At 41.4% G+C, this 13,612-nt stretch overlaps 1 protein-coding gene across 1 annotated transcript; it reads left to right on the top strand.

The window, feature by feature from the left end:
- Window positions 1-837: 837 nt before the first annotated feature.
- On the top strand, window positions 838-12,578 carry LOC113334709 (proline-rich protein 3-like). The gene is made up of 2 exons (XM_026580900.1): window positions 838-943; window positions 12,337-12,578. Exons 1-2 carry the CDS (start codon window positions 838-840, stop codon window positions 12,576-12,578), a joined length of 348 nt encoding a protein of 115 aa, XP_026436685.1.
- Window positions 12,579-13,612: the final 1,034 nt, after the last annotated feature.

Here is a 13,612-nt window from a genome sequence, read left to right as displayed (position 1 = left end):
AGCGTGAACACCTTTACCAAACTTGCAAGTAATCAGAAAACATCGTTTCTCGAGACGGAGGGTGGGAGTGCTGAGCCTATCCATGGTGATGGGGAACCCGAGAAGGATGAAAGTTCAGAGTCCAGTGATGGCGAGAGTAGTTCTTCCAGCAGCAGTGCTGAATCTTCCTCTAGTCGGTCTGAAAGCGAATCAGTGAGTCTCCCGCATGTTTTTTCTTCTTTCCTCTCTTCCTTTCTCTTTGGGAAACATCTAATCTGTGATATCATAGGGGGAAGCCGTTTCTGAAGATGGCCCTGAGATGGAGACTGGCGGAGATACAGCTTTGTCTCCAACTGTGACAGCCGCATCGGGCGACCTTGAATTGGATGTTGATCGAGATGAAAACGTCGTTGTGACTCAGAAAATGGAGAGTACTCCAGTGGCCGCAGGTGCAATGTCGTTAGGAATCCCTTGTCGTTTGCTGATGCAGTCGCAGGCGCCACTTTTAACCCTCCATATCTAGTTCCTCATCCAGATCATGTGTTGATCGAGGGATTTAGCGTGCCAGCCAAACACGCGTCCCTATACACCAGGATATGGGAAAGATACGGACATATCGCCACGACCAATAAAATTACTAGTCGATTTGCGTTGGTTAAGAGTGTGGAGGAATCTTTGTCTTCAATTGACGATATGTGCAATGTCACTGGTAATACTGTTTCTGAGGATGTAGTCTCGGGTTGGAGGTTGCATCATGACACGTGTGTAAACTTCGAGTTCAATGTTCCTTAGTTCGTTGAAGGTTTCTCTAAGGTTGAAAAGTTGCTGGACGAAACAGTCGAAGGTCCTTATGCGGATATGGTGAAGAAGCAAGAAGCGGAAGTTGAAAAGTTTTCCAGGAAGCTGAAGCTGAAGTTGAAGAGGGAGCCTATCCAAAGCACGAAAGAGTCTTTTGCCAACAAGAGTAAGCCATTGTTGAAAAACTTTCCTTGAACGCATTTTTGTCTTCTGAACTTCTTATTTTAGGTTTTTTTTTTTTTGAAAGGCAAATGAAACGCCTAGTTTACGGTTTTGATTTCCTGTATTTTTGGTTTGAAAGACAAATGTTACCTTGAGGGTTTTGGATTATTATTTGGAACAAACTGTTTTTAGAATAACGATGCTTTTTGGTTACTATTGCGAATGGTGCAAACATCCCAGGAAAGCCACTGAATCGTGAGCATTGCTTGTCAACAGAGAGCATGAGATGAAACATAACATGGCTATTGGTTTCATCATTCCTGTGAAAACCTGAAGTAGTAAACCACGTATTTTTTCTAGGCAAGACTTACTCGGTTTTTGGATCTTCTGGTGAAAAAGGAATCTCCCGGATGTAGGACCGACTTTTGTGGGAAACATCGCCGTGACTGTGGAAAATCCCCAGTCATTCCTTGTCGTGTTGCCGATCCCTGGGAGGATCGTTTGCTTATAACCCCTCGGAAGTCCTCAATCGTCCCTTGGCGTGTCACGACTGGTAATCGAGCCGCCTAGTAGCTGAGACGTCGATTCCTGAACGGATCGTTTTATTTTACTGTCCTGACGTCTGGGTCGAGGTATGAGATCGAGGATTGAAAATTGACATCGTGACTGAAAGATCGACCTCCCACTGTGGTCGCCAATTGTTTGAGGGTTAAAACTATTTCTGCTGATTTTGGTAATTTCGGGTGTGTGGGTGAGAAACGAGTTTAAATCCTAAACAATGTACTGCAAGGGAGTACTTTAGACTCGAGAGATCGATCTGTACAAATCCGGCCTAAACCAAGAAATGGCCTTTCCAGACTTGCTTCGGTCACAAAGTGAAGGAGAAGGGTTGGTTTTTGGGAGGTAAGCGAAGAGAATGTGGAGACCAGAATAGTTGATTCTGGAAGAGTAGTTTTTTCACGACTTGTATCAGAAAGTGGAAAGCTAACAGATGGAAAGCTAGCAAATATTTTCTGAGTGTTGTATCATCCTCACCTAAACTTGTTGTTCGGTGGAAATAGGTAATGACTATTTATACCAGTCGAAGTGAAACGTACTCTGGTCTCATTAAGAAATGCAAAACGGGTGAGTAAATGGGAGGAGGTGGTAACCGGTAACGCCTGGAATTGATGTTCCATAAAAGAAAGCGTTTCACCATTACTCCCTGTATTTACTAACCGCCTCATCCTTAGAACACAGTCTTATAACGGTCGTAGTGTACGCCTCATGCTGTAATCCGCCAAACCAATATCCAATGAGCATCCCCCAGTTTGTGACATGTGTTGATGTCTCAAGCATTTTTGTGGAAAACATGTAGCATGTTGTTGTTTTCTGGAAAGTTGAGCTTGGGAGACTTGCCGACTCGGTGGTGACCTTCGGCGGTCGAGATTTTGCATCTTAAGAGGAAAGGTAGACATTGATTATTGTAACCCTTCGTTTGGTAGCCAGTGGCATGAAAGCATGATCAGTATGGCTTTAATATGGCCTAGTTTAGGCGCGGCCAAAAGTTAGGGTTTTGGATTTGTTTAGGCGCGACCAAACTAGGGCCAAAGGTTTCCATGCGTTAGCTGGTAACCTTGGACGGCTAAGATCTGCATCTTAGATGAAAAAGTGGTCGTTGATTGTTGCAGGCCTTCATTTTGGTAGCCAGTGGCATGAAAGAATGATCAGTATGGCTTTAATATGGCCTAGTTTAGGAGCGGCCAAAAGTTAGTGTTTTGGCCTTTTTTAGACGCGACCAAACTACGGCCAAAGGTTTCCATGCGTTAGCTGGTAACTTTAGACGGCTAAGTTCTGCATCTTAGATGAAAAAGTGGATGTTGATTGTTGCAGGCCTTCGTTTTGGTAGACGCATATGGAAGGCCGGCATGGTATGGCGCGGCAAGGTGGTTGGCATGCCATTGGCACATGTGCCATGGCATGCCTTGGCGCGGTTTGGCGTGGGCAAAACTAGGTTTATGGGCCAAAGATTACCATGCGTTATTTGGCGACCTTGGACGACTATGATTTTCATCTAAGATGGAAGGGTGACCGTTTATCATCTCACGCCTTCGTTTTGGTATCCGCATAGGGAAGGCCGGCATGGTATGGCGCGGCAAGGTGGTTAGCATGCCATTGGCACATGTGGCATGTCATGCCTTGGCGCGGATTGGCGTGGCCAAAACTAGGGTTTTGGGCCAAATGTTACCATGCGTTGTTTGGCGACCTTGGACGGCTAAGATTTGCATCTAAGATGGAAGGGTGGTCGTTGATCATTGCACGCCTTCGTTTTGGTATCCGCATAGGGAAGGCCAGCATTGTATGGCGCGACAAGGTGGTTGGCATGCCATTGGAACATGTGGTATGGCATGCCTTGGCGCGGTTTGGCATGGCCAAAATTAGGGTTTTGGGCCAAAGGTTACCATGGGTTGTTTGGCGACCTTGGACGGCTAAGATTTGCATCTAAGATGGAAGGGTGTCCGTTGATCATTGCACTTCTTCGTTTTGGTAGCCGCATAGGGAAGGCCGGCATGGTATGGCGCGACAAGGTGGTTGGCATGCCATTGGCACATGTGGCATGGCATTTCTTGGCGCGGTTTGGGCGTGACCAAAACTAGGGTTTTGGGCCAAAGGTTACCATGCGTTGGTTGACGACCTTGGACGACTAAGATTTGCATCTTAGATGGAAGGATGGTTGTTGATCGTCGCAAGCCTTTGTTTTGGTAACCGCATTGGGAAGGCCGGCATGATATGGCGCGGCAAGGTGGTTGACATGCCATTGGCACATGTGGCATGGCATGCCTTGGCGCGGTTTGGCGTGGCCAAAACTAGGGTTTTGGGACAAAGATTACCATGTGTTGTTTGGCGACCTTGGAAGGCTAAGATTTGCATCTAAGATGGAAGGGTGGTTGTTGATCATCGCACGCCTTCGTTTTGGTAGCCTCATAGGGAAGGCCGGCATGGTATGGTGCGGCAAGGTGGTTGGCATGCCATTGGCACATGTGGCATGGAATGCCTTGGCGCGCTTTGGGCGTGACCAAAACTAATGTTTTGGGCCAAAGGTTACCATGCGTTGGTTGGCGACCTTGGACGGCTAAGATTTGCATCTTAGATGGAAGGATGGTCGTTGATCGTCGCAAGCCTTTGTTTTGGTAACCGCATAGGGAAGGCCGGCATGGTATGGCGCGGCAAGGTGGCTGGCATGCCATTGGCACATGTGGCATGGCCGGCATGCCTTGGCGCGGTTCGGGCGTGACCAAAACTACGGTTTTGGCGTTAGGCCAAAGGTTTCCATGTGTTGGTTGGTGACCTTGGACGGCTGAGATTTGCATCTAAAATGGAAGGGTGGACGTTGATTGTCGCACGCCTTTGTTTTGGCAGTCGTGAAGGGAAGGCCGACATGGCATGGCTTAGGCGCAACAAGGTGGATGGCGCGGCATGCCATTGGCACATGTGGAACGGTAGGCATACCTTGGCGTGGTTTAAGCGCGGCCAAACTAGGGTTTTGGCGTTGGTCCAAAGGTTACCATGTGTTGGCTGGTGACCTTGGACGACTGAGGTTTTTATCTAAGATGGAAGGGTGGTCGTTGATTGTCGCACGCCTTCGTTTTGGAAGCCGTGAAGGGAAGGCCGGCATGGCATGGCTTAGGCGTGGCAAGTTGGATGGCGCGGCATGCCATTGGCACATGTGGCATGGTCAGCATGCCTTGGCGTGGTTTAGGCGCTGCCAAACTAGGGTTTTGGCGTTGGGACAAAGGTTACCATGTGTTGGTTGGTGACCTTGGACGGCTGAGATTTGCATCTAAGATGGAAGGGTGGCCGTTGATTGTCGCACGCCTTCGTTTTGGCAGCCGTGAAGGGAAGGCCGGCATGGCATGGCTTAGGCACGGCAAGGAGGATGGCGCTGCATGCCATTGGCACATGTGGCATGGTCGGCATTCCTTGGGATGGTTTTGGCGCTGGGCTAAAGGTTACCATGCGTTGTTTAGCGACCTTGGACGGCTAAGATTTGCATCTAAGATGGAAGGGTGGTGGTTGATCATCGCACGCCTTCGATTTGGTAGCCTCATAGGGAAGGCCGGCATGGTATGGCGCGGCAAGGTGGTTGGCATGTCATTGGCACATGTGGCATGGCAAGCCTTGGCGCAGTTTGGCGTGGCCAAAACTAGGATTTGGGCCAAAGGTTACCATGCGTTGTTTGGCGACCTTGGACGGCTAATATTTGCATCTAAGATGCAAGGGTGGCCGTTGATCATCGCACGCCTTCATTTTGGTAACCGCATAGGGAAGGTCGGCATGGTATGGCACAGCAAGGTGGTTGGCATGCCATTGGCACATGTGGTACGGCTGGCATGGTTGGCATGCCTTGGCGCGGAGGTGCGGCTGACATGGCATGCCATTGGAGCAGTGGTGTGGCTGGCATGGTTGGCATGCCTTGGCGCGGAGGTGTGTCTGGCATGGCATGAAATTGGCGTAGTGGTGCGGATGGCATGGTTGGCATGCCTTGGCGAAGAGATGCGGCTGGCATGGTTGGCATGCCTTGGCGCGGAGGTGCGGCTGGCATGGCATGCAATTGGCGCAGTGGTGCGGCGGCATGGTTGGCATGCCTTGGCGCGGAGGTGCGGATGGCATGGCATGCCATTGGCGCAGTGGTGCGGATAGAATGGTTGGTATGCCTTGGCGCGGAGATGTGGCTGGCATGGTATGCCATTGGCATAGTGGTGTGGATGGCATGGTTGGCATGCCTTGGCACGGTGACGTGGCTGGCATGGTCTGCCATTGGCACAGTGGTGCGGATGGCATGGTTGGCATGCCTTGGCGCGGTAGCATGAGAATTAGGGTTTGGAATAGATGATGTCGGTCAGTGTTAAGGGTTCTGCCGTGGAACATGACCCATGTAAAAAAAAGGGTACCCTGGTAATTCTTACGTAGGCATGCTTATTGATTCAATAAATGTGCTAATGGTCATAGTGACGTCATGTCAGATGTACTGTTTTACGATTTTGACCCTAAGCTAAAAACCACCATTAACAGTACCAAAGAAATCCAATGATGCTTTGAGTGTGAAAAGGAATGATCTTCCAGAAAATTCCATGACTATGGAGAAGGCAGTATCCATAATGTTGGAACTTAACAAGTTTTTTGGAAAAATGGAATTGGATGTGAAAAGTTCTAAAAGCGATCTCTTTCACGATAATCCAAAGGTCACTTGTGGTGAGCAAGACATTGTTCACCCCAACGCAACTTGATTGTGTTGTAAGTGCATCCTCACCAAGGAATGCCTTGCTATGTATACGGTGAAGGAAGCACGAGAATTGGGGCACACAGATTATGTTCGGTAAGGCTGTAGAATTCGACTAGATTCTTCTAAAAAGGTATGTTTATAAATCTGAGAAAGATTTGTGTTTTTATAATGATCCATGTACCTTTCTTATCATTCATTTCTACTTAACTTGATCTGTGTTTAAGGTTCTTAAATGTTTAGGTTTGAAAATAGTAGTTCAGGATGTTTGGACTTCATGGTACACATACCTGGTGTGCATACCATCATTTAAATCAAAATCCAGGGACTAAAGTACGCATACCTTTTTGCATACTGCTCCAGGTCAAGAAAATTCGTTTGCAAACCCGTATGCGTACTTGCCTGTAGACGTCGATATTCGGTAAACTTGTTTTTATCGTAACTTCTTCGTCCGAACTCAGAATGACCTCATTCTTTTTGCATTCTCTTCTCCTTTGAATTATCTTAAAAATGGATATGAAAATTATTGTATTTGGATGAGTTAAGATTTGTTTTTGTCCCTTCTATTGTTTTTGAGTGTTTTGCTCCGTTTCGTCGTACTTGTTCCACTTCTCTTGGACTTGGGCACTTGTTATTCGTGGAGTACTACTCTTCTAATATCATTTGTATCTTTTACAAGAATGTTGTTGGTGAATCACAAAGAAGGAAGTTCAAGAATGGGCAGTAACACGCATTACTATGGGATTCTTGAATGTTCACAATCATATGTGAATTATGGTGTGTGGTCATTAATGACTTTGTATGTTCTTCTTTGTTGTTAATAAAATCTTTTTATACGCCTTTGGTAGCTATTCTTGGTGTAAATACGGGCGAAAAAGATTGATTATACCCTCTAAGGACAAATCATCTTATATGTGCATTAAGATTTTGTCTTAATGCCTAGTAAATCTTCTATTTTTCTTGTTTTATTTAGAAGAATAACTAGAGTTTGGAATAGCCATTATTGTGATTACACATAGCTATGTCCAACGTTTTCATCTTCATGTTTTTAGGTTTATTTGTTTAAATTCTAAAAAATTGTTTGAAATATGATTTTCGCAGTATTAATCTTTATGGTTTTATATATTGCGATGTGTTATGGGATATGTGTGTTTGCGTCCGTGAACTATGATTGTCCCATACTTTGTCAAAATTAAAGTCTTTCGTAAGTCGATATTCACGTATTGATAAAAGAATGAATGGACTTTTGATAAATACAATAGTTAAGCCTATTATGTCAATTATTGATGAAAGATAGGTCAAAGTCTTTTTTTTTACAAGGATTATGTATATTGTATGTCATTGTGCAAATAGTGATGGAAAATAGAATGAATCCTTGTGTATTCTGCAGTATTGATCTTCCATGATCCATAATCTTTTATGTATTACTGTGAGGCTCCGTAAGTTTTCTTATGTTGAGCAATATCGACTGAGTTGGTTATATTTTTATGATTAACTTAGTTGTTGCTCCGTGAGAATCCTTAAAGATTGAGCATGACCAATTGAATTGATCATACTTGTGTGGTCAATTTAGTTGTTGCTCCGTAAGTTCTCTTATGTCGAGCATATCCAATCAAAATCATCACTTTTTGTGGTTAATTTGGTTGTGTACTCCGATTAGATTAATTATGGTATTTCTTGTGATTAATATAATTGAGTGTTTTTAAATCTCCATAAGTTTACTTATGTTGAGCATGTTTGATTAAATTAATCATGGGTTCTCTAATGGTTAATTTAATTGAATATTTTGGAATCAAAATTCATACTTGTATGTGATTTGTTATGTCCAAAGAAATCCTTCTCTTCTTTTTTGAAATTAAGGTCGCTCTTGTTGTTCTTTCGGGAATGACATTTTATGAGGGAGAGTTCTTAATTGAACTTGTGCTTAATTGCCAAATCTTTGTGGGGAGTGCGGCTGTGGAATATTATAGGGGTTATCTTGTATCTTTATAGACTCCTTGATGAATGTATTTAGCTTCGGATTAATGATTGCATCCAAATAAGATGATATATGCTTTCTTTTGGTCATGAAATGTCTCTTTCGAAAAGTTCATTAGGATCCCGTTCTTGTACCTTTTCCAATTTTATTGACAAAAAGGGGGAGAATTAATATGTAGTTCACACTACAAATACATATGGTTTTCGGATCATTATGTAAGGGGGAGTGGTTTCCATGTGAGATGGAGTATTTACTAAGGGGGAGTGACATATCACCATAGTATTGTTGTTAAAGTTGTGATACAATTGAACTTTGACACTGTGTAATGATACTATGACATTGTATAACAATGATTGAGAACTCTTTTTTTCTCGTTGTTATAGCTACGGATTTTCAAAAACGATGATGCTAAACTTATAACCTTTGGGATCATTGGAGTACTTGGAAGTGACGAAGATTTCGAGTAATGTTGAAGATTAGGCATGTCGAATAGGAGCTACAAAAGTTTATTTATATATTTTTTGTATTCCATATGTATTGATAGTTTTGTCACTAAAACTGTTAAAGGGGGAGATTGTTAGAGCATTGCTTGGTATACCTCGCATGCGTTGCTATCTCAAGCATGTTTGTCAATGTTAGTGATCAAAACTATAAGTCTTGATTTCTAGTCTACTATAGTTAAGGACTTGGACTAGGATAGAAAATGTAGTTGATCTCAAGAACTCCATGGGAATCATCATACAAGACGAAGGACTACTCAAGGCACAGGTGTATCTTTATCGACTAAAAGGTATGTGGAGACTTGAACTTATCTATCACTATAAAGTCTATTTATCTCCTATCTTGAGACAAAAGTCATTTTGCTATATAGACTTAGATTATACACATTTGGTATTTCGAGCCGAGTTTATCTCGCCTATCTATTTCTCGAAATATGTGTTGGTAAGCTTTCGCTTTAGCCAAATTCATCTTTACATACTGACGCAAGTCATGTTATGTTTCAATAACTTTGAAAATTTTCTCTGACGAAAAATAGTTTGTGAATAACAACTATATAACGTCCTCTGAGAATGTTTCAATGATTGAAATGAGAGTTTAGATTATATAACCATTGGAGGATACAAGCATTGTTGTGGAAACACATATATGTATAAGTCCTTATTCCATGAAAAGAAGTTTGCGAACTTTGTTGATCAAGTGAACCGGAGTAGTGCGTGAGCTAAGTCCGTGAACTCAGTCCGCGAACTGGCGAAGTTCTCAAACCCGAGAATTTCTGCTGGAGTTTGTAAACTCCATCCGGGAACTTAAGTCCGCGAACCCAGTCCGCGAACTTGATTAGATTATATCTAAAAACGTTGTTTGTGAAATTATTCATATTAACTAAGGAATGCAATTGCAAACCGTTTCTATATAGTTCATGAACCGATTCAAGTGAATCACATATTTTTTGCTTCAATTGTGTCTTGTGTAGTACATAAGATTTCCTTGCAATTGAACAACTCTCTAACTAGTTCATTTGAGTCATTCGAACTAGTTATGGTGAAGAAGAATATGGTTGATATGAAAGTGATCATATGGCTAACCATTTGGTTAACTATTGTTGAACCAACTAATGTACAAGTTTGGGTACGGTTACACAAGCCTAAAAACGTGCATTTAATTTGTGTATAACAAGCTATGTTTTCGATATAACGGTTGATAAATATTATCTTGATTATTCTAATCAGGTCTTCATCTAACAGTGAATATTGAATGCTTTGTTACCAAGCTAACATTGATTGCAAACCCTGATTTGAAAGACTATATAAGGGAGAACTCTAGCAACTGTGAAACCTAATCCCTACACATTTTGTGTGATACTAGTTGTGCCAAGCTAGAGTCGATTCTCCTTTAACCTTTGGTTTCTTCTTCTAAACCAGGTTAAGGACTTAAAGACTTCATTGGGATTGTGAAGCCAGACCGATACTACTTTCTTGTAGTTGTGTGATCGGATCTTGTTGTTTCTATCGTACGAGTACAATTGTAATAATTGTCTTGAGATTTATATCTCCGATAGGCAAGATAAAAAGTAATCACAAACATCTTCGTCTCATCGTTTGTGATTCCAAAATATATTTTTTCCCTGCGCTGATTGAGACTATTGTGAGGTGATTGATAATACTAGGTTGTTCTTCAGGAATATAAGTCCGGATTATCAATTGGTTCTTTTTCACCTTGATTTATCAAAAGACGGATCAAAACTCGTAGGTATATTCGTGGGAGACGGATTTATCTATTACTGTAGAATTTTCTGTGTGATACATATTTGTTTATTAAATTCTTCGACTTTGGGTCGTAGCAACTCTTGGTTGTGGGTGTGATCAGCTAAGGGAATCAAGTACGTAGTATCCTGCTGGTATCAGAGACGTAGGAGCATAGCATAACTGTACCTTGGATCAGTGTGAGATTGATTTGGGTTCAACTACAGTCCAGACCGAAGTTAGTTTGAAGTAGGCTAGTGTCTGTAGCGGCTTAATATAGTGCGTGTTCAATCTGGACTAGGTCCCGGGGTTTTCCTTCATTTGCGGTTTCCTCGTTAACAAAATTCTGATGTCTGTGTTATTTGCTTTCCGCATTATATTTTGTCATATAATAGAAATATCACCGGTTGTGCGTTTGAATCAGTCAAGTTGGTTGTTGATTGAAATTGATTGATACTTGAACATTGGTCTTTGATAACGTTCAAGTGTTTTCTCTTGTATTCAATTAAACTCGCATACTTCTATTTGCTTGAGTAAGAATTGAATCGAGAAACAGAGATATAACTCTTTGATATACTTTTTATAGATTGAGTCTAGTTGATTCTCTATAAAGTTTATTGGAGTATGTCCATACGGATTGCTAAGTGAAATATTGGGTGTGGTTGTTAGACCCCCGCTTTTTCAGTTTATTTCAGGTATGAAAAGAGTTTCTTGCAGAGAAAACAGGGCACAAGTACTCTCTGTACGGCTGATTATTGCATGGCCGTGATTGTTGGTTATTTTTAGAGTTAATATTAAACAAGGAAAGTGGGTATGCATCAAGTCACAATTTTACAGGGAGAGAAGATATAAAAGCTGCGCATAATACAGAGAAAAGCTACCTCTTTATCACCAGTTTTGTGCCTGCAGCTGTTCGAGAGAATTCCTGAAAGAGAAGCTACACAAAAGCAACAGTTCCACATCTGATTCCTGCAGCTGCTTAATATCTCACGGTGGTTTTCTTTCGCAATTGTTTAATCCTTGAAACCTTATTTATTTTCAATATATTTTTGTGCTTAAACCAAAACTATGAGTATATAATAATCTTATTGATTGGGGAGGATTTCAAAACTCCAAGCATGTTACATTAATCAATTCAAGCAAGTTATTGTTTCATAAATATTCTTTGGTTGATTATCTTTCAATGTTTATATGACCATGAGAAGTATGCTTGGTATCTAAGTGCGCAATTAGGTAACTCGTATGCAACTCTAATGCTAGTATTGAGAACTTTGATCCGTAATTGTTAGAGCAATCCTTACATAAGTAGCGGTGCATTATTTGTCGCAAAGGGATTTTGTATGCAATAGTGTGTAAAAGATAACCCTAGGTTAATGTGTCGAGCTTACGAACATGTGACTAGGAGCAACTTGATTCACAAATTTATCAATTGATTGAACTACACTTAGAGAGCTTATTTTAGGTGATTCATTTGATTAGAATCCGCTAGAGAACTTATTCTATGTGGTGATTTAAGGAATCTAAAGATTAGTTGAGCTTATAACTTGTCTTAAGTTGTTAACAATCAAAATTTATTGAAAGTAGAAATTGTATGATTAATAATATCTTGTTTGGTAGTGGCGAATGAATCTCTAATCAATTCCATCTTATAATTTGAATTACAATCTTTACAATCTTAAAAGTTTGTGTCTTTCAACAACAATTTGTCTTAAATTGCAACTTAAAACTCACATCTTCTTGTGGATACGAACTCAACTTGCCTCACTACTTCTTTATAGATTTGTATAACATAAGAGAATTATTATTGATAGGTTGACAACCTCATCAAGCAACAACAAAAACACTTGTTTCGGCCAAGTTTTCTTCTCCAATCTCTAGATTTGGTTTTTTACTAACCACAATTGCACTTCCTCTACCAGTGGCAACTCCACCTCCACTTCCTCCAGCAGTGGCAACTCCACCTTCATTTTCCCCATCAATGGAAACTCCACCCGCATTTCCTCCACCAATGCCAAATCCACCTTCACTTTATCCACCATCATTGACTCCACCTTCTACTGCTCCACCTTCACTTTATCCACCAGTGACAACTCCATTTGTATTCCTTGCATCTGCATTCAATGGTTTTCTGTCACGAGGTAGTGCAGTCGAGACATTATAAGGTGTTAATTACATCTTGTTATCTTTTCTTCCTCCTTTAATTTCCTTTGTTCGAAGTTGATTGCATATCAATTAAAATAATACCAAAAAAACAAAAGAAAATAAGTAAATACGATTGGGAAATGTAGGAACGACCAATTCATGACACAAATAAAAGGCTAAGAAAAATTGACAGTCCCAGACGCAACGCAGTTTACGGATGGGACGTTTATCAATCGACCAAGACGTAACATAAATAACGGCTAGAAAATAAATTTGCGTCTTGGTTTTCTCAAATTATGGATACGAAAGTCCTAGCCGTAAACGCTACCGCTGGATTAACATAATAGAAGATACGGCTAGGAATAACCTAGTCGTGAAAACTACGGATGGGACTTTGAGTAATCGACCGGCCAAGCCGTAACAAGCTTAACGCCTAGGAAAAAAGATTTCACGGTTAGGAAAACAAATTACGGATAGGAATAACCTAGACGTAAACACTGCCGCTGAATTAAATTTCGAACGCAGAAGAAGATATTGCTAGGAATTAAAAAATTTGTTGCAGTTAAGATTTCTCAATTCCCATTCGCATCTCCTATGTTACGGCTGGGAGTTCTTAGTGATCCCAACCGTAGTCGGTATTTAAGGTTGGTAAACAAGAACTCCCAGCCGTAAGCAGTTTCATAAATTGTTTTTTAATTTCATACCTTAGTTTTTCGAAACCAACCGAATAATCAAACGCTTAAATAAATAGTGGGTTTTTCGATTCATACCTTATTGCAATCATACCGGGAGTCTCGGCGGCTGGTTCATCTCCTCCATTCACTTCTTCTTGAATTTCAGTTTCATCTTCACTTTCAGAATTTGATTTATCTTGTTCAGGAGCAGGTTGTTTCGACGATCCTTTCTTTTACTTTGTCTTCACCGTGGTTTTATACAATGAATTTAATCGACGATGATTTTTTTTTTTTTGAAAAGACGAATAATCGTTAACTAAGAAGAGGAGAAGAAAAAAAAAAGAGGAGGAAGAAGAAAAGAAGAAAGAAACCCGTCGAC

Source organism: Papaver somniferum, unplaced genomic scaffold (genome assembly GCF_003573695.1).
Source record: "Papaver somniferum cultivar HN1 unplaced genomic scaffold, ASM357369v1 unplaced-scaffold_137, whole genome shotgun sequence".
Lineage (NCBI taxonomy): Eukaryota > Viridiplantae > Streptophyta > Magnoliopsida > Ranunculales > Papaveraceae > Papaver > Papaver somniferum.
This window is presented reverse-complemented; position numbering and strand designations above follow the sequence as displayed.